This window comes from Macadamia integrifolia, chromosome 13 (genome assembly GCF_013358625.1).
Source record: "Macadamia integrifolia cultivar HAES 741 chromosome 13, SCU_Mint_v3, whole genome shotgun sequence".
NCBI classification, from domain to species: domain Eukaryota; kingdom Viridiplantae; phylum Streptophyta; class Magnoliopsida; order Proteales; family Proteaceae; genus Macadamia; species Macadamia integrifolia.
This window is the reverse complement of record NC_056569.1, coordinates 1,250,235-1,269,219: the sequence shown is the minus strand read 5'-3', so window position 1 is coordinate 1,269,219 and position 18,985 is coordinate 1,250,235. Positions and strand designations below refer to the sequence as shown.

General features: G+C 38.5%; 3 protein-coding genes across 4 annotated transcripts; all 3 read right to left on the bottom strand.

Moving 5' to 3' along the window:
• Nucleotides 1–1,462: 1,462 nt before the first annotated feature.
• Nucleotides 1,463–8,532, bottom strand: LOC122060080 (RNA-binding protein Y14). The gene is made up of 4 exons (XM_042623249.1): nt 8,113–8,532; nt 7,786–7,922; nt 3,182–3,327; nt 1,463–1,783 (listed from the first exon to the last, which is right to left on the bottom strand). The coding sequence occupies exons 1-4, from the start codon at nt 8,384–8,386 to the stop codon at nt 1,738–1,740; spliced, it is 603 nt and encodes a 200-aa protein (XP_042479183.1). The 5' UTR covers nt 8,387–8,532; the 3' UTR covers nt 1,463–1,737.
• A 901-nt stretch (nt 8,533–9,433) lies between these two features.
• LOC122060089 (monooxygenase 2-like) lies at nt 9,434–12,267 on the bottom strand. The gene is made up of 6 exons (XM_042623256.1): nt 12,105–12,267; nt 11,421–11,567; nt 11,244–11,312; nt 10,820–10,985; nt 10,395–10,623; nt 9,434–10,116 (listed from the first exon to the last, which is right to left on the bottom strand). Exons 1-6 carry the CDS (start codon nt 12,182–12,184, stop codon nt 9,557–9,559), a joined length of 1,251 nt encoding a protein of 416 aa, XP_042479190.1. The 5' UTR covers nt 12,185–12,267; the 3' UTR covers nt 9,434–9,556.
• A 1,610-nt stretch (nt 12,268–13,877) lies between these two features.
• Nucleotides 13,878–18,221, bottom strand: LOC122059200 (monooxygenase 2-like). Of its 2 annotated transcripts, XM_042621885.1 has the most exons (7): nt 17,804–18,221; nt 17,598–17,697; nt 16,443–16,589; nt 16,266–16,334; nt 15,781–15,958; nt 15,372–15,600; nt 13,878–14,621 (listed from the first exon to the last, which is right to left on the bottom strand). In XM_042621885.1, the coding sequence occupies exons 2-7, from the start codon at nt 17,675–17,677 to the stop codon at nt 14,065–14,067; spliced, it is 1,260 nt and encodes a 419-aa protein (XP_042477819.1). In that variant the 5' UTR covers nt 17,678–17,697; nt 17,804–18,221; the 3' UTR covers nt 13,878–14,064. The 2 variants fall into 2 exon arrangements, with proteins under 2 accessions (XP_042477819.1, XP_042477820.1); XM_042621886.1 differs by having other exon boundaries at nt 15,781–15,946; nt 17,598–18,215.
• Between the last annotated feature and the right edge of the window lie 764 nt (nt 18,222–18,985).

The window sequence follows — 18,985 nt, the reverse complement described above, 5'->3', positions numbered from 1 at the left end:
TTGGACAAAACCACCACCATGTGACTCATGTGACTGAAGATAACCACCAAATCATCTCCCACCAACTGGGAAGGAGAGAGTTAATAGGAGTCCGGGACTCCGGACCAACTGGAGTTACCCTCCCCACCATCATCCAAGTAGTATTTTTACATTCACCTGTAGGGAATGTTGATCAGAGTTGACCATTCGCGTACTGGTTCTTTCATATAGATGGAATTCAGTCATCCCACCACAATTGATTATTGGGTGCATTCCACCCTGGTGGATCAATCTCATAGGAGAATCATTCTCATACTAAGACTTGTTCCATTCTCAATAATAAGATCTTATGTGGAAAAGTCACCATGTGAGGAGAGGATCCAGACTCAATTAATAACCATGGTCATTTGAGAAGCAAATGGCTTTGTAGACTAATGATGCATAAGGATAATGGTGTTAAGCAGTATGTTTTAGTTTTGAAAATCATTAATTAAATGGTTTTTTCACGATTTGCAGATGACTTTGGTTTTTCGGTTAAAAGGATTTGGTCTCGATTTTGTTATTAGTCTTAACAGCTCAGTTCAATTTTAAACACGTAACAATATATTCAGCTAAACAGTTTTTAACATTTAAAACCATCAGTTTAACAATTCAAAACCAAATCGGACGGATTTGATAAATAATTTATGTTTTCAAATCAAAACCAAACCAAACCATTTATTATATGGTTTATCAGTTCCGATTTAAACAGTTCAGATTATTTTCAATAAATTGTTCCAAATTGGTTTTGACACCCTTGAACAGGACACCATAAGACCATTTGAATGCCCTCATCAGCTCCCCAAATGTGAAAGCTTCACAAACGACATGCTCTTTTGCTTTCATAAATACCTCTCTATGCTGCCATTAAGATTTAAGAGTGTTCAGAAGAACATTCTTAAAAGTAAAAATAGATATGTATTACCACAAAAGCATATGGGAAGAGTATAATTCTTCAAATACAGGGAGCTGATCCAGAAGGACCGGACTCACCATCTTAATTTGTTCTTTTTTCTTTTTTTCTTTTTTTAGGTTGGGGTGGGGGATCATCTTAGTAAGTATAATTGCACCTCTTCTAAGACATCTGATAAAATAGGAATGACACAGAACAAGTGTAACTGCAGCAGGCATCATCTTTCCAGACCACACTTCTTAACTGAGTAACATGTTGCAGGTTTATACCCCAAAAAAAAAAAGAGTAAAGGTTGCAGTCATATAATTACCTGCCAAAGGAATCATCACAATCCCAAGATTTGAGATCAGGAGAGCATCCCTCGAAGCCTTTCACTCTTTCAAATGTTACAGATTTAGGAATGGGACGTTATTATGGCAGAATCCAACTCATTCTCATGTGTAAGGTTAGGGAGAAAGCTCAATCGACAGATTTAAACAGTTAGCACTGTCCAGACTAAACTATTCAGTGTGTGTGTGTGGAAGCAAAGCATTGTCCAAAGTAACTCAACATAATACTGATCATAGTTTTTTACATAAACTAGTACCATACTTTTCTTTTGTGGTGAATGCCACACAATCCAGGGAAGAACAGAAAAGGTTATGGCATAGAGGAAACCAAAACAGATCCACAAAACAGTTGAGGGAAAAAGAAAGAGAAATCTCTCAAGCATGAATCAACCATCCGCATCAACAAATATTCTAGCAACAAAACTAAGTATGGATTAATATCCCAAGATGACAACACACTTCCAAAAACAGGTAACATCAGTATCTCCTCCTAGGACTCCTTGAACGGTGCCCACGTGGTGACCTACAACAAATAACAAACAGTTTTTCTTGAGATATCTGCATTTAATTGTACAGCAAGAGGAAAAACAACAAAGAAAAGCAAGCTAAAGATCAAAGAGCAAATTTACACGTATTTTTTTCAAGTTATTGAACTCAAATTCTAAGAGATATATCTACCACACACAACCCCCCGCCAAAAAAAAAATTAGATTCAGCTACGCAAAATGCAGCATCACAAATGTTCAAGTATTTGATTTCTTCAATCGCCAACAAATTTGGCAAGATATGGCGCATACTGTTTATGAAAACATAGCTTCTTGTTGAAGAATTCCAAGGGATGGAGAATTGAAGTTCAAGGCACCAAAATAAATTGAAAAGCTGGAAAATTCTTAAATCATTAAATATGTCTTTTTCTTTTCATGATTTAAATGATGTTTATGTAGGGGAAGTTAAACACAACAGATAAAAGAATGGCAAAGGTTTCCTCTCAATGGCCCAAATATCTCCCACATGTCAAGTTTCAGCCCAAACAGATGTCACCAAGAGGCAAAATAAAGCTTTGAAAGTCTAGGGACTATGAGGTGCATGGGCACACACTGATGGCTGAAAATACATGGATGCTTTTGCCCATACAAAAGAGGGCATTTGAAATTTGACAACTGGCTGATACAAACCTAAGACGTATCTATCAATTGTTAGAATCACCACATCATCCTGTCACATAGCTCAAATAGTGGATCCTTGGGATATGCTTATCTCAACAGGCAGAACAAACAAAATTATCCCACAAAATATACAGGGCTATCTAATAAATTCTTTCAAAGCATAAACCACCAAAAGTTGTATCTGAATATATAAAGCAGGAAAAGAGGGTTTGTGGGTTGGGGGGGGGTATACAGAGCCCAAAGGCCAAATGATACAGCCCTATGGGTGGGGGGAAGGGGGGAGAATAATGTTGTGTGATAAAAAACCCCAGGAAGCAACAATGAGTCTGTTCCTTGGGGAGTCTACAACAGATCTAAGGGGGAGATTACCCAGTTTGGAAGCAACATCAAAATGGATGGCCCTCTAAATCATGTCGAGGGATCTGGACTTGGAAGACCATCTGCGGAGGGGGAAGAGGGGAGAATAATGTTGTATCTGAATATTGATTGCATGGCATGAACAATTTTAGAGGCAAAATCCATAAAGGAAAGAGGAAAGACTAGACATTCATTGAAAAATGGACTGATGACAGTTGACAGGAATTCCAGATAAGAGTAACAGAAATAGAGAGTAAATGTAAAAGCTAAAAGTCAGAACATCTGCCAACACAAAGTTCATCAATCACATGCCAAAAGTGAACAAATGCCAGTCATCTAAATGAAACAGCTGAAGGATATGCATTAAATAATTGCAAAGTTCACGAAAATTAACAAACCTCCTCCTCATGCTTCTTCTTTTGGAAGGTCCATTGCTGAAAGCCCAATCAACTGAGATGGTCTGGGTAAGGAGCTCAGCACCATTCATTTCAGATATTGCAGCCTGTGCTTCTTCAAAATTCTCGTATTCAATCAATGCGTAGCCCTGAAGGACCAAAAAAATCAGCATTTCAATATTTCAAAACCATGCAAAGTCAAATCATACGAGAGACAATTCCAAATAACAGGTCACTGCCTTATAGTTTCCCCCGTATATACTTTAACACCATGAAGAGCGCAACCTTTGAACACTTGGTGGAAAGATACAAAATAAAGAAAGGGTGGGTGTTCTCCAAGCGGTCACTTGAGATGGAATCTCCCAAGCAAAATCAATTGAGGCTGTGGGACAAGCGGTTTGTGCAACAAGGAGCAAGAGGATGGGCAGAAAGAATTTGAGAAAAAAATAATAAAAAAACATGAGCGGACTCTCGAAGCAGGCCTCTTCGAGAAACTTTTCCCATAAGAATAGATTTCCAAACAAGATCAAAACCCAAAGTACCCACCCCACCCCACCCCAAAAAAAAAAAAAAAAGAAAAGACAACAAAACTCAAAACAGAGGCCCAATAACATAACCTTTTCTTGTGTAAGCCACGAACTGAAATCAAAGGGAGAAAAAAAAACCCTACAAGGATTGCTTCTTTCCAACACATCTTTAAATCACTATTGCCACAATCTAATTCAATTCAAGGATCCAAAAATCCCATCAAATCCCATTAGAATTTAAGGAGATAACGTCCCTTGAATAATTTCCCCAGCATTTCCTAAAATGGAATCTTAGATATGTTAGATAAAAAAAATTAAGCCCGTAGAAAAATGGATGAGGAGCTAGCACCGTTGCCATTATTAGGATAATTAATCAATATATGGGATTATGCATGCCTATAAAGTTAATCAAGAAGTCACAAACATTTCAGAATTTAACAGCATGGCTTATGTTGAAGAACTGATGCCTGATTAAAAAATTTTACAATTAGATGTAAATCAAAAGTTAATCAATCTATGTTGAGATGTTAAGCTCTCCCCAGGACAAAAATTTACAATCCTTACACATCCATCTGGTGGACCTTCTAGCGAGGAAGAAGTCTATTTGGCTGGAATGTGGCCCACTTCTATAGGTAAATAAGTGTTCTTCCCTCTAAGCGAAAAAAGTGTTTGCAATGGATAGATCATAGGCTGTCACAAAGTCCAAAATTAAGGTCCCCTCCTTATTCATCTCCCCAACTCCATAATCTCCATGGACCTCTCCATAAACTCTCTTATCCCTACCAATGTGTACGTTCAGATCCCCTCCCATAATAATCTTTTCACCCGGTCCAAAATCATGCATCAATTCATCAATGTGTTCCCAAAATTATAGCTTGCAGTTTTCATCCAATCCAGCTTGGGGTGCATAAACACTAATAATGTTGACCCTCTCTTTATCTAACACCACCTTTATGTATAGAATCCTATCTCCCACCCTTTTAACATCCACTACATCGTTCTTTAGGTCTTTATCCACTACTAAGCCAACTGCACCCCTACCACTTTGGTCTTCCAAATACCATGGTTTGAAGTAACCCAACATCTTAGCTTTATTAGCTTTCCATCTAGTCTCTCGGATACATGCAATGTTATTCCTCCTCCTCCTCCTCATAACATCCATCAACTCTAAACTCTTGCTCGTCAGTGAACCATGTTCCAGGAAGTAGATCAAATCCTCCATTTACAGCCAACATTCTTAACTCGCCTTTGTGTGTGCTGCAAAGTGAATCTTTGTTGTGTTTCACTTGCGTGGGATGCCCTGGCAGTAGGATAAAATGACATAGAACAAAGAAAGAGAATGAACTGTGATAAGAAAATATGGAGATCCATGAAAACGGTGGATTGGCTTAATATAATAAGGTGTCGGCTACCTACTTGACGCATCAAAGTAAAACTATATATATATATAGTAAGAAAGGAAAACAAAGGATACAGGTATAGATAAATGGCACCTAGCACATTAAACAAAGATTCTCAACATATAAAGCGAAAGCTCAAGACATAAACCCAAGATACAGCGTATGATACGGCAACATTCTACACAACACATACATCATACCAAATTTACAATATACAGTATGCAAGACAATATGGAGAGATAGTAAATATCGGTATCAAATATAAGTAAAGAAGAGAATAGGACTATAAACGAAAGAACTAAATCTCTCGATGCCTCTCACCAAATAACTCGAATAACAGTTGTAAGAGAAGCAGATAGCACATATGGCATACATGAAAAATGATACTCAAACACAGCCGATCAAACAAAGCAAGATGATAAGACAGATAAGTACACAAGTAAGCCGATGAGCAGTTAGCAAAAGTATACAGGAGACGACATCAAGTAATCCAAAAGTAGGCGGCGCATTGCAATTTGCGCCTAAATTGTGTCACAGCAGCAGTGATGCGGCGATAGGACACAACACTAACCACGCAAATGGGAAGGTTGATTGTAGGGACGGCGATGGGAGCAAGGTTAGTGTCACAAAAGTGGGAGTGATGGTTTAATCCTTGATAAGCTCAAGTTGAGACTAGGGAGAATCAAGGTGAAGGGATTAAAGAAGCAGGGAGGGTAGAGTAAATCAGTTTGTGGGAAGGATTCGGTGGTCAAAGGGGGCTAACGATAGGGTAGAAGTCGGAAAGAGGGTAGTGAATAGAAGCGGCGAGCACAAAGAAATCATAAGGAGCGAATCGTGGGGTACCAAGAGACAAACGAGCTAAGGGGGAGTAGGGTAAGTTAGTAGGGGCAGAGAGTAGAGTTGGAGGTAGCAAGTTGGTCGAGGGTTTTTTACTCACTCGCAAAAAAAGGAGAGAAAATTGAAGGTGGGAGGAGAGAGAAAATCTAGAAGGTTGGGATAAAACAGAGGAAAAATTGGGAGGGGTTATTTTCTCACTTGCGGAAGGAGGGAAAATCAGAGCTGGGAGAGGGGAGAAACTCTTGGGAAAATGGAGTAGGTAGAGGAGGGAAATTCGAAGCTGACGGAGGGGGAGGGGAAAAACTCGAGGGGTGTGGGATATATTGGAGGAGAAATCGGAAGAGAGCCATACTACTATAGGTTCAACATGAAAACGATGATCCGAGAGAGAAGCGGTAGAAAGAGGGGTCGTGAGGGAGAGAGGAGCAGGAGGAAAAGGGATAGAGGAAGAGAGGGGGAGAGAGATGAGAAGGGGAGGGTGAGGGTATACTTACCTGGCTTGGTTATGCCCTAGGTCACCGCTGCTTGAGATGGGGGAGAGAATGGTGTGCCGGAGAACTTTCGCGAGAGGTGGCCAAGCAGATAAGAGCAAATTATTTTTCTCTTGATGACTATCCAATCCCCCTATAAATATTCAAAATATAATTTTTAAGAAGAATATTTTAGGATGAAAAATGAGTTTATTTTCCCTTAGATTTTCAAATCTTTAAGGATAATTCTTTCGATTATCAAAGCATATTGAATTCCTCAAGATTTCTTGGTCAATTGGATGAGCTCCAAAGATGAACCCCCTATGGAAACTTATTCTTTTTTTCTTCTCTTGTTTCTCCGCAATACCTTTTCATGGTTTAAACATCTTTTGGTTTCAATAAACACATCACTTTTATGTCTTACATTCTTGTTACAGTCTGTTTTTTTTTTTTTTTTTTTTTTTCTCCCAGTGTTCATGATGAGTTCCATCCATAATTCTTGCACGTAGATAATCTTCCTTCTTAGTAATACAAGCTTCATGGTAAGTCTTCCTTTCTCCCCCACCCTATATAGCAACCCTAAAATTTTATGGGGCTACGTCCTGAGCCCATATACAGGCTTACAAACAAATTCAAACCTGTCCTGCATCCTAAGTGAACGCTTTACATGAAGGTTCCTGAGCTCGGAGGCAGTTGTTTTTGCTTTTTGCCAGGAATATATAGTTATATGCTATTGGACAAGATTGTGGCCTGGACATACAAGAGATTTTCTGTTTCTGCAAAGGGCACCTCTTGAGGAGACCAGAAAATTTCCCAAAGAAAGCAGCATGACCATCTCTAAGACCCCACCATAATAGAAATTCTTACAGTCGCCTTAGTCACTACTTCACAGTTAATCTTGATGTGATTTGAGGAAGAAACCCCACCAGATTGAGATAGGTAAGTTTAAAATTCAATTTCATATATGCAGTTCATATTAACTCCAGCATATACACTTGATAATTAGGTCTAACATTTGAGAAATCTAGAGCTAGTGACAACTGTTACAACATAAGAAACCAATGAAATCTCCTTCTCTCCAACAACTCCAGACCAACTTATACCTATAGTACTGTGCCACCAGTTACATCTTGAATAACATTTCATTCTTTCCCAGCTTCAAAAATTAATACCAACCAAAAAACCAGAAGAAAAAGTATCTATGTTACTAATGACTTCAAAATATAGCAAGCACAAAATAGGCACACGCAAAGAATACAAAATACCATGATTCCATTTGAGACAACAGAAATATCATGAGTCCTGGAAACAGATTATTAATGTATAAACGATAGAATAAGAAGCAAGTACTCAAGTAAAACGGTTCCACTTACCTTGACAAATCCAGTTCGACGATCAAGATTCAGATGCAAATTTTTAATTTCCCCAAATTCACCAAAAGAATTTTGGAGATCATCTTCCTGCGCTTCCTCGTGTACACCAGTTACCAAAATAATCCACCCCTCAATAGCTGCGTATGTCAACGGAAAAAAGAAAACAAAAAATAAAATTTTCGAACACTACAGAAAACAGAAACCCTAGCAGCAGAGAAACCCCATAGGTAGCATAAGAATGTAACACGAAAATGAACAAACAGAAGCACTGTTCAGAGAGAAACTCAAAAGCCCCAAAACAAAACAAGAGGAGACAAGTGAACTAACATCGTTGTGGACCAGGGCCGCCATTGGAGTCCAAAGAATCGAAATCTTTAGAAGCAAAGCGATTGTTACGTTCTGCTTCAGCTTCTTCTCGGAAGCCTCTGCCCTTGGTCTTCTTAGGTGCGGACAAGGATGCGGAAGAGCCACCAGTGATGGCAGACTTCAGTTTAGGGGGAGGAGCTCGAGGGGACGCTTCGACTTCGATGGCTCCGTCTTCATCCATGAGATCATCGTCCTCTGGCTCGAAATCCACGGCTTCCACATCTGCGTTCGCCATCTTCTCCTTCCTCTAGGCTAAGCGTTAAGGTTTTCTTTTACCGTCTTCCCTGCAAGGTGGTAAGGCTGAGAGCTGAGACGATAAAAACCAGCGTTTTCTCTGGTCTGCGTCTCTCTCCCTCTGCCCAATAGTCTGACCGCCTTGGAGTTGTTACAAGACATAAGCTCTATGACCACGTGTATACCTACGTACATAAACCGTTAGATAGGAATCTTTGCATCAAATTGTCCTATCAATGGCGTTCCTTCTTTTGGGACTTATCTAACATCACGGTTCGTAGCAGGGTTATAAAAATGGGGATTGGATCGATAGGATTGGCCGGTCTGGCTAATCCTGATTGGTCGATCCTATTCCAAAATCTAAGGTTGGACAGTTGGAGCAAATTTGGGCTGATTCTGATCGATTCCTCACTGATCCAAGCCATCAGCCTGAACTGATCCGGATCCTTATACTAGGTTTATAAACGTCAATTGCTAGTGCATCCACGGCACATCCGATGGTAAAAGGTGTGTGTCCAAGTGTTGCCAACCATTCGATGCACATTAAGCATATTGAGGCACTAGAGAGGATCCGAGTAATGACATTTAGGTCTTTAAATGCAATATGAACACCCTGCTCACCTAGAAACAAATCTCCAAGTAGATACTTCAATTTTGCCACATGGAAGAACTGTATGGCAATTCAGAATAGTGTCGATTAGTTTAATGTGTTAAATTTCAAACCCTAATTCAATCAAGGCATGGGATACATACAAAGCTAGAGTGCAGTTTTATACTACTAGGAGGGGAGGGTGAAGATACGTCTAATAGGGAAGAGCATTTATAGAAAAGAGAGAGGGTGTGGGAACCATGAGTGGGATGTGATAGGGCGGCTCTACGGTCTTCCTATTCTCTTCAATCAAATACCTATTCATGTATTAATAGTTTGCCATAATCCTGAACACCTGTTTTTCCTTCTCAATCAGACATGTCATTTCTATTGTTTGCTTTCCTTTTTCTGATGAGAAAGAAACAAATCTCCATTAGTATCATACAGTACACAGGCATATGTACTCAAAAGAGTGTTCATTCACCTTGAGTTGATCTACTTTTAAAACTCTGCTCTCTCTAAAATTTTTAATTTAATACATATCTCAAGGACAAGGATAACCACTTCTAAAGTAAGAACAACTTAAGAGATATTGAGTTTCCCACAATCATAAGAAGAACTCTTCAACCGCAATCCAGCTAAGAATGATGACAGAAAATTATCTCTTAAGAAACTGATGACTTTTCCTTCACTTTGTTGCATCCAACCCACCAAATAAGCTGTACTAATAAGTTCAAAGCTTCTCCACCTCCTTTCCTTTGCAAATTTCTCCAAACCTTTTTTTATCCTATTGAATTCATCATCTTCTTTATCTTCAACTCTTAAGTTAGATTCTCTTCTTGACTCCTTTGGCAGGGCTTCAGCAAGGCACCTAGCCAGAACAACACCATCTTCTAAGGCTGCACACCCACCTTGACCGATGTCCGGTGTCATCGGGTGGAGGGCATCACCAGCTACACAGACATTTCCCTTGGTGATCTCTCCCCATAACACATTCCATGGCTTCCTGAACTTTAATGGTGAGGCCACAAAACTTCCCAAGGGAGTGTTTTCTATGGCATTCTCTAAGGCCTCCGGTACTTTCCCCAGATTACTCAACACAAACTGTTTCATCATGGCCTGGTTCTCTTGTATGTTTTTCTCTGCATCCAACCATTGAGAAAGCATCACATAACATACTACTATGGCGGCTGTGTCTAGTTGGATGTAAAATGAGAAAACATGGTAACCTATTGTATAATGGTAAGTCATTGTCAAATAATTTAAAACTCTCTTTTACCTTTGATTTAGAAAACTCTTGGAAGTAAAATAATGGGAAATCAGAAGGTTTCATGGTATAAATACACCTATAGAGGCATCATTCAGACAGTCCCATAGTTAAATGCATAGACTTGTTCGATGAAATAGTAAAAATACTTACGCTCGGCAGATGGAATCCAAGTGAAAAACCAATATACAGTCTTCTCATCACAAGGCACTAGACCAGAGCGAAAGCCATTTCCATAGAACTGGAAGAAGTTGGGCTCAAGGCCATGTCCACCCAAGTACTCTCCACAGCCCCTAATTGACCATCTCCCAGAGAAGACTGGATTTTCAAGTCCCAGCCATTTTGCAACAATTGAATTCACTCCATCACACCCAATTAATACCTGAAATAGAAAAACAATGTAGTAGATCTAATAGTTTTGAGTCTTGTGAACTGATGAAGTATGCAAGAGAGCTTTTGGTATCACTTCTTCAGCCACAAGAGTGATTCTAAGGAATTCTCATCTAGGATAACTAAAATTGGATTTGGCACAAAGTTGACTACTTAGTGAAGGGTTCATTTTATATATATACATATACCTTGGTCTTGAGGATGGACCCATCAGCCAAATGCAGCAGTTTTAAGCTGCCTGCTTCTTCAATACAAACAATCTTGGAAGTGAACCTAATGGTGCCTGGTGGTAGATCCTTTGCAAGGGCTTCTAGCAAAGCTTTCCTTTTCACAGAACGAACTTCATTGCCCTCACTGCATTTCCACATTAATAAAATGTTGGTTTGATCCACGAAGTGATTAAAAGTTTATGGAGATTAAAAGTTTATGGACGAAAGTTCTCTGAGTAAGCAGCACAGATGAACACAACAATGAGGTGTGGTGTCATGGTTTCATACATAGGAGACCAGCGAGATCATGTTCACAGAGAGAGTGTGTGTGTGCGCTAACGTATCCTCCCTCGATGGCTCAGAGAACCTTTTCCCAATTCTATATATACTAGAAGCTACTTACTATTTCCTGTCAGCCTTAAATGGCGTATGGGAGGTAGCAAGGCCAGATATGGTTGATGTCACCACAAACCTGCAAACACATATGTAATGTGAGTTGTTGGCTATACCTCATTCAGGCCTGAAAATGTTTAGCCCCAAGAAAATTGCTTAACAGAGGACCCTCTAATGGAAGAACTACCCATCAAGCTCAAAATGTTGTTCTCTGAGGAAATCACCAATGCCTATCGCATCCAAGGCCCTCCATGCATTAGCCCATAACACAAGTGCATACCCAGAGGCCCTCAAGCTGTCTGATGATTCCAATACCAAGCTTCGCAATCCCATCCTACAAAATTAAAGGCATCATATCATCTTTATTATCAAGTGGAACAAAACCAGAACCATGGCAAGTAAACATAGGTTGCAGAGGCAACCAAGCAAATGTGCTAAGAACTATTTTAGTGTCTACAGCTTGAACCTAGCAAGCCTCATATTTGCCTGTTGGGTGGAAAAAAAAAAAAGAGGCCCCATTCAAATATAAAAAGATCTCTCACTTTAGTAAAAAAATATATATATATAAAAAGAGCAACTGAGTGAACAAGGCTCTTATTACTGTAGGGTTTGGGAAAGGCACATGTACGTAGCCTTATCCTTTACTCGGCAAGAGTCTGTTTTCAATTTTTGAATCTATGACCAACATGTTTGCAATTGTGCAATTTAACTGTTACGCCAAAAGCTCGCCCACTAATTTGATAAAATATAACTCTTTCAAAACCCTTTTTTTGGGTTGGAGGGGGGGGGGTGGAACGTTCCCCGGGGAACTGATCCAGACCCCTCTGTCCGTGGGTGTAAGAAATTGAGAAAGAGAAAGTAGTATATATACCCGTGAAGTCCTAAGGCCGTAGTGAGCCCTGCTATTCCAGCACCAATTATTACAACGTCTTCAACCATCTCTGTTCTCATTTCTCTAGTACCACTCCCACTGTGAGGTTGAGAGAGAGAGAGAGAGAGATGGGGCTGAGGAATGAAGGAGATGAAGATAAGGAGTAATGGGAGGATGGAAATCAATAATACTGCTGATGATGGATGTTACGTCAATAATGGCTGTGCTGATGGTGGAAGTTTTTTCATTTTTTTTTTTGGTAAGTAGTGAGGGAAGTAGATAACAACCTGAAGACTCGAACTCGAGACCTCCTAGTGAGCATGAGATTTTCGCACACCACAACTCACCAACTGCACTGGACAGTTGTTGTTCTGATGGTGAAAGTTAACACTTTTCAAGGCTGCATTTAAGATGGACCAGACACGCATGAGGATGACATTTCAAGATATGTCTATCTCGAAGTCTCTGCTCTATCATTTTATAGAAGCGAAAATAGAGGATTGGACTTTATTCAGATATTTGGGCTCCTATCCTGAATCGTGATCAGAGTTGGCAAAAACAGGATGATAAAAAATAGAAATGGACGATATGGGTTTTAAACATTAAAATTTTTCGAGCGATACAATCAAAACAATAGAGAACGGAAAAAACGGAAAACGAACGATACGGATTTTAAATGTGTAAATTTCAAATAAAACGGGATAAAAAATAATATATTCATATAAATTAAGGAATTATTACATGAATACCTGCATCTAATGTTTAAAACAACTACAATATCCAACACTAATGCATATTTATCTCATGTCTCATTATAAGTTCTATGGCATATAATTGAATATCATCCAACACCAATTCTAAATTCATACACCACACATGTCCAAGTCTTATTGAGCAATGTGGCTTAACTTTGATATCGTTAATTATTGTCAACATAGTCAACACACTCTTGGAGTAATGTATGTTCACTTTGAGTTGGGAGTCATCATTTTAGAAACACCTTTTAGCAAATGCATCAGTTTCTATCTCAATTTCGGGACCCATACATTGATATTGAATTGAAAGTGATATCATGAGAAATATAGCCATTGAGTTAGTTTCAAGTCAGCGAAAGAATCAGGTCGATCAGAGTTTGGGAGATAGAGATATGGTCAATTAAGTAGACATTATGTTCAACAAGGTAAATCTTAGAAAACACCAAAAAAAGAGAACGTGTTTAGAACCAGAATGCTTGTTGTTTGCAGTTTTTCCCATATCTTTGGAAGCATATGGAAAAACATATTTTAAATGGTAAAAAAGGGGATGTGTTTAAAACGTAGTTTCAAACGTATATATCAAATTTACAACCTTAGGCTTCGTTTGATATTCATTCTTGGAATGCAGTTTTGGTCAATTTCCGCCCAAGAATCTCTGAACCTTTCATTTGTTTCCTTCACGGACTAGAGAATCTCATCCCTAATTGTAAACTAGTATTGACTGAGGATGAACCACAATTATCTCTGCCCAAAATTATTTTCAGAAAACATTTTTTTTCTTTGGGCAATTAAGAATTCTTATGGGTCAATCTTCTGTTAACGGGTTGCACATGTTTTTGTATGCATTCTTAGAATAGATTGTTGGTCTAAAATGCGTTCTAAAGCGGAAAAGAAAAAGAGAAGAAAGAATCGGGTTTCAGAATATGTCCTAGACCTAGCGTCTAATCCAAGAATGCATACTAAACACAGCCTAGGTTTCCAATTTTGAGTGATCAAAATCATGATATTGAGAACTGACTTGATACAGTAAACAAACTTTATTTCAAGCTTATTATAAACAGACATATGTGCTTCAAAAGAGTCACCTTGATTTGATCTACTTTTAAATAACTCTGATCTCTCTGTAAATTTTAACTTAATATATATATATATATATATATATTTATATATATCTCAAGGACAACCACTTCCGAAGTAAGAACAACTTAAGAGATATTGAGTTTTCCACAATCATAAGAAGCCTTCTTCAACAGCAATCCAGATAATAATGATGACAGCAAATTATCTCTTAAGAAGCCAATGACTTTTCCTTCACTTTGTTGCATCGAACCCACCACATAAGCTGTACTAATAAGTTCAAAGCTTCTCCACCTCCTTTCCTTTGCAAATTTCTCCAAACCCATTTTTATCCTATTGAATTCATCTTCTTTATCTTCAACTCCTGAGTTGGATTCTCTTCCCGGCTCCTTTAACAGGGCTTCAGCAAGGCACCTGGCCAGAACAACACCATCTTCTAAGGCTGCACACCCACCTTGACCGATGTCCGGTGTCATTGGGTGGAGGGCATCACCAGCTACACAGACATTTCCCTTGGTGATCTCTCCCCATAACACATTCCATGGTTTCCTGAACTTTAATGGTGAGGCTACAATACTTCCAAAGTCACTGCTTTCTATGGCATTCACTAATGCCTCAGGGACATTCCCAAGATTACTCAAAACAAACTGTTTCATCATGGCTGGGTTCTCTTCTATTTCTTTGTCTTCATCCAAACATTTGAGAAAAACGGAGAAAGATTCAATGAGTTAAATGTGAAAGCATCATATAAAATACCACTATGGATCTGTTTGGTTGGATGTAAAATGAGGAAATGATAAAATTTTTAAGAAGAAAAAACCAATGGCACAAGACATAATAGCTACATTTTAGGTAGTAGTTGAGGACGAAAAATTTATATAGGAGAGGGTTCCCACCACTACTAGCGTGGGAAGGAATCTGCACGCCAAACCAATTAGTGTTCTAAAAAAGTATCACCCATGTGGAGCCCATTTTTTTTTAAAATAGATGAAATAAAAATAAATAAATAAATAAACATGTGGGACCCTCAATTTTTGTGAGAGGGCATGCAAAAGAATCCACTCACAGACGGTGTGCATATCTTTTGCCCAATTTCTACAGAAATTTTTCTTCTAAAATCTAAGTAGCATGATTGAAAAATGAAGTAACATAGAGCTACTATATTCAATAAGTTTTTGCGCCAGTAACATAGTTACTGTATAATGAGTAAGAAATATTCCCACTTTGTCCTTTTTGAACTTTATATAATAATGTTTTAAATCCAACAAAAATGGAACCTATATGAAGAAAAGGTATCAAATATATATATATATATATATATATTGACCTCTTATAAAAAGGTTGGAAATTCTAAATATACCTATAGAGGTGTCATTAAGACAGCTCTGAATAGTTAAATGCATAGACTTGTAAGACTAAATCGTGAAATACTTACACTTGGCAGATGGAGTCCTAGTGAAAAACCAATATACAGTCTTCTCATCACAAGGCATCAGACCACAGCGGGAGCCATTTCCAAAGAACTGCAAGAAGTTGGGCTCAAGGCCATGGCCACCCAAGTACTCTGCATAGCCCCTAATTGCCCATCTCCCAGAAGAGACTGGCTTTTCAAGACCCAGCCATTTTGCAACAACTGAATTCAGTCCATCACACCCAATTAATACCTGAAATTGGAAAACAATGTAGTAGAACTTATGGTTGTGAAACTTGTGAACTGAAGAAGTATCCAAGAGCCTTTACTAGAGCTTTTGGTATCACTTCCTCTGAGTGATTTTGAGGAATTTTTATCTGCAATAATCATAATCAGCTTTGACACAAAGTTGACTACTTGAAGGGTTTTTTACCTTGGTCTTGAGGATGGACCCATCTGCCAAATGCAGCAGTTTCAAGTTGTCAGCTTCTTCAATAGAAACAACCTTGGAAGAGAACCTAATGGTGCCTCGTGGTAGATCCTTTGCAAGGGCCTCTACCAAAGCGTTCCTTTTCACAGAACGAACTTCTCTGCTTTCACTGCATTTGAAACTCCACAAACATAAACAATACACAATTCCAACTATGCTAAGTATCAATTCCTCATGATCCTAACCCAAATTGGATTGGCCAGGGACCTATCTAGACCCCAATTCTGGGTTTGTAGACCCTGCCTAGAATGCTCAACCGGTCTAAAGGGGCTAAACTAAAAGTAGCCACAGGTTCCCTGGTCTTCCAGTTAGATTCCCAGTTTTTGGTAAAATCAGAGGTTAAACCAACAAAAAGTGGCATCAGACCGTAATACAATTTGATGAAACATGAGATACGAATTTTTACATATACTATAGTAGCTACATACTGTTTACTGTCAGCCCTTAATGGCAATTGGGAGGTAGCTAGGCCAGATATAGTTGATGTAAACACCAACCTGCAAACACATATGCAATGTGAGTAATTGGCTATGCCTCATTAAGGCCTGGAAATGTCTGTCCCTGAAAAAATTGCTTAACAGAGGATCCTCTAATGGAAGAACTACCTATCAAGCAGAACATGTTGTTCTCTGAGAAAATCACCAATGCCTAACGCATCCAAGGCCTTCCATGCATTAGTCCATAACACAAGTGCAAACCCAGTGACTCTCAAGCTATCTGATGATTCCAATACCAAGCTTCGCAATCCCATCCTGCAAAATCAATGGCATCATCTTTATTATCAAGTGAAACAAAACCAAAACCACGGCAAGTACTTAGGAAGCAGAGGCAACCAAGCAAATGTGCTGAGAACTATTTCAGTGTCTACAGCTCAACCTTAAGCAATATACAGAAGGAAGGAATAAAAGCGGGTAACTGCCTTGGGCATGTCCGGTGGTGCAATATAGCTCTCCACAACCTCCTCTCTTTTTTTTTTTCTGATTAAAGGTAGCTACTTATTTTGATGGACGAGTTTTCCTTAAGACACAGTGAAAGGGAATCCCTTTAACATGGCTTACAGATGGGTGGGAGAGGGTATCACAAAACAGTAAGAGGTATATTCGATAACTCATAAATAGGGGGATATGTTAGGACCCTAGGATGGTGGCTGGACGCTTCCCACGAATCAAAATGGAATTCTGAATTTGATTCTCGCGAATTCTTGTTTCAAAAAATCATTTTTTTTTTTTTTTTAAGTGTTCAAGCTGATTCTGACTGATTCGGCAAAATCAGAAGAGTGGAAGCTGATTCTGTCACTGATTCCGCTTCCTCAAACAATAATTGCCACATGGTCAATATTGAGGTTTAATTTAGATTCAATAAACCCCATTTAGATGGTGTAAGGCTGAGTTGAGTTGAGCTGAGCTGAGCTGCAGCAGCACCTTCTTCTAGTAATCACTGAGATTAGTTTTATGAATACTTAAAATAGCCAGCATAACAGTTAAATAACTCCATCATAGGAGTTATAAAGCAGTTAAATAAGCTGATATTAAATTTAAAAAAAAAAAAAAAAAAAAATGGAAAGAAAGACAGAAAGAAAGAAAGAAAGAAAGAAAGAAGAAGAAGAAGCTGATATCAACCATCAACCAATATGAGATCCACCTAATAACACTAAATGTCATAAATAGACCCAGAAGTTCATCTTCCTTTGTCCAAACCAGACTCACAAAATATAGTTGTAGTACACTGAACTGCTGATTGGGAAAGAGAAAGTAGTATACCTGTGAAGTCCTAGGGCTGTAGTGAGCCCTGCTATTCCAGCACCAATTATCACCATGTCTTCAGCCATCTCTGTTCTCATTTCTCTACTACCACTTCCCACTGAGGTTGTTGGAGAGAGAGATGGGGGTGGGTGAGGAATGAAGGAGAAGATAAAGGAGTATTGGGAGGATGAAAATCAATAATAGCTGCTGATGGTGTAAGTTACCTTTCCAGGTTGTTTACTATCAAAAAGAAAATATCTCAAGGTTGCCGTCTCAGGGATAATGACATTTCTCGATGACTACCTAAGCTTGGATTACGCATCTGGACATTATTGGGATCCCTACTCTTTACTCTGTCTTTGCTACCTTAAGTTAAACTATTACTGATTGCGAGAAGCCACCCATATTGGACTAAAAGAGGGGAAAACAGGACTGAATTTCACTTAGATTGGAACTTGAAGAAGTAATTCTCCTTATTCAACCCCGTATTCGATCAAGATCCTCAGAAAATGAAATTCTCTCTCTCTCTCTCTCTCTCTCTCTCTCTCTCTCTCTCTCTCTCTCTCTCTCTCTCTGTATAAATTCATTTTTCTTAAAGCCCAGTTTATGAATTTTCAGAGTTTTGGACTCTGAAGATCAAACTGAGATTTTGTCCACCAGACTGATAAGGTTCTTTCTCCCTAATTTATAATTGATCCCCAAATTTGAAAGTTCCAAATGGTTGCTGTTAAATTATGCGTTTTGGTGTACTAACAGTGGAGACCTCCCTTATTATACCATCATTGTACTAGATTCATGAGAGAGATATCGGATCATGATTGGACAAAAATTCCGATTTCACTGGCATATTTTGTAAATAATTTACAAAAGAATTTAAATATTATTATAAATTAATTATTACATATTTAAGCAATTTCACAATGCTTTTGCATTCAATTAATAATCAAGACTCTCTATAAAATGTTTATGACAGCAATAATTTCATGCCCATAAGTCTCTTATGCAATATTGTCAAGAGGATGGACTAATTTGTAATGAAACTCTTTCCTGGGGGCTTAATTGTTATCTCCACTAAAAGCTGTCCCAAATCCCCATATATAATTATATTTATTTAAGAAATTAAAAAAAAAAAAGAATACCCAAGTAAAAGTAAACGTTTTGCAAAAAGGGCTGAAAACAAATGTATAACTTAGAGCCTGTTTGGTACCATTTCTGTTCCAGAAATACCGTTTCGTGTCAAAAACGAAAATTTCAGTTTCTGTGTCAAAATGCAGTTTTTAAACGAAAAAATGATGTTTCAAAATTTCAGATTTTTATCGGGAACGATATTGTTTTTTTTTTTTTTAAAATGGAACGAAACTGGGAAGACGGAACTCCACTTGGAGTTCCGTCCAATCTCATTTTTT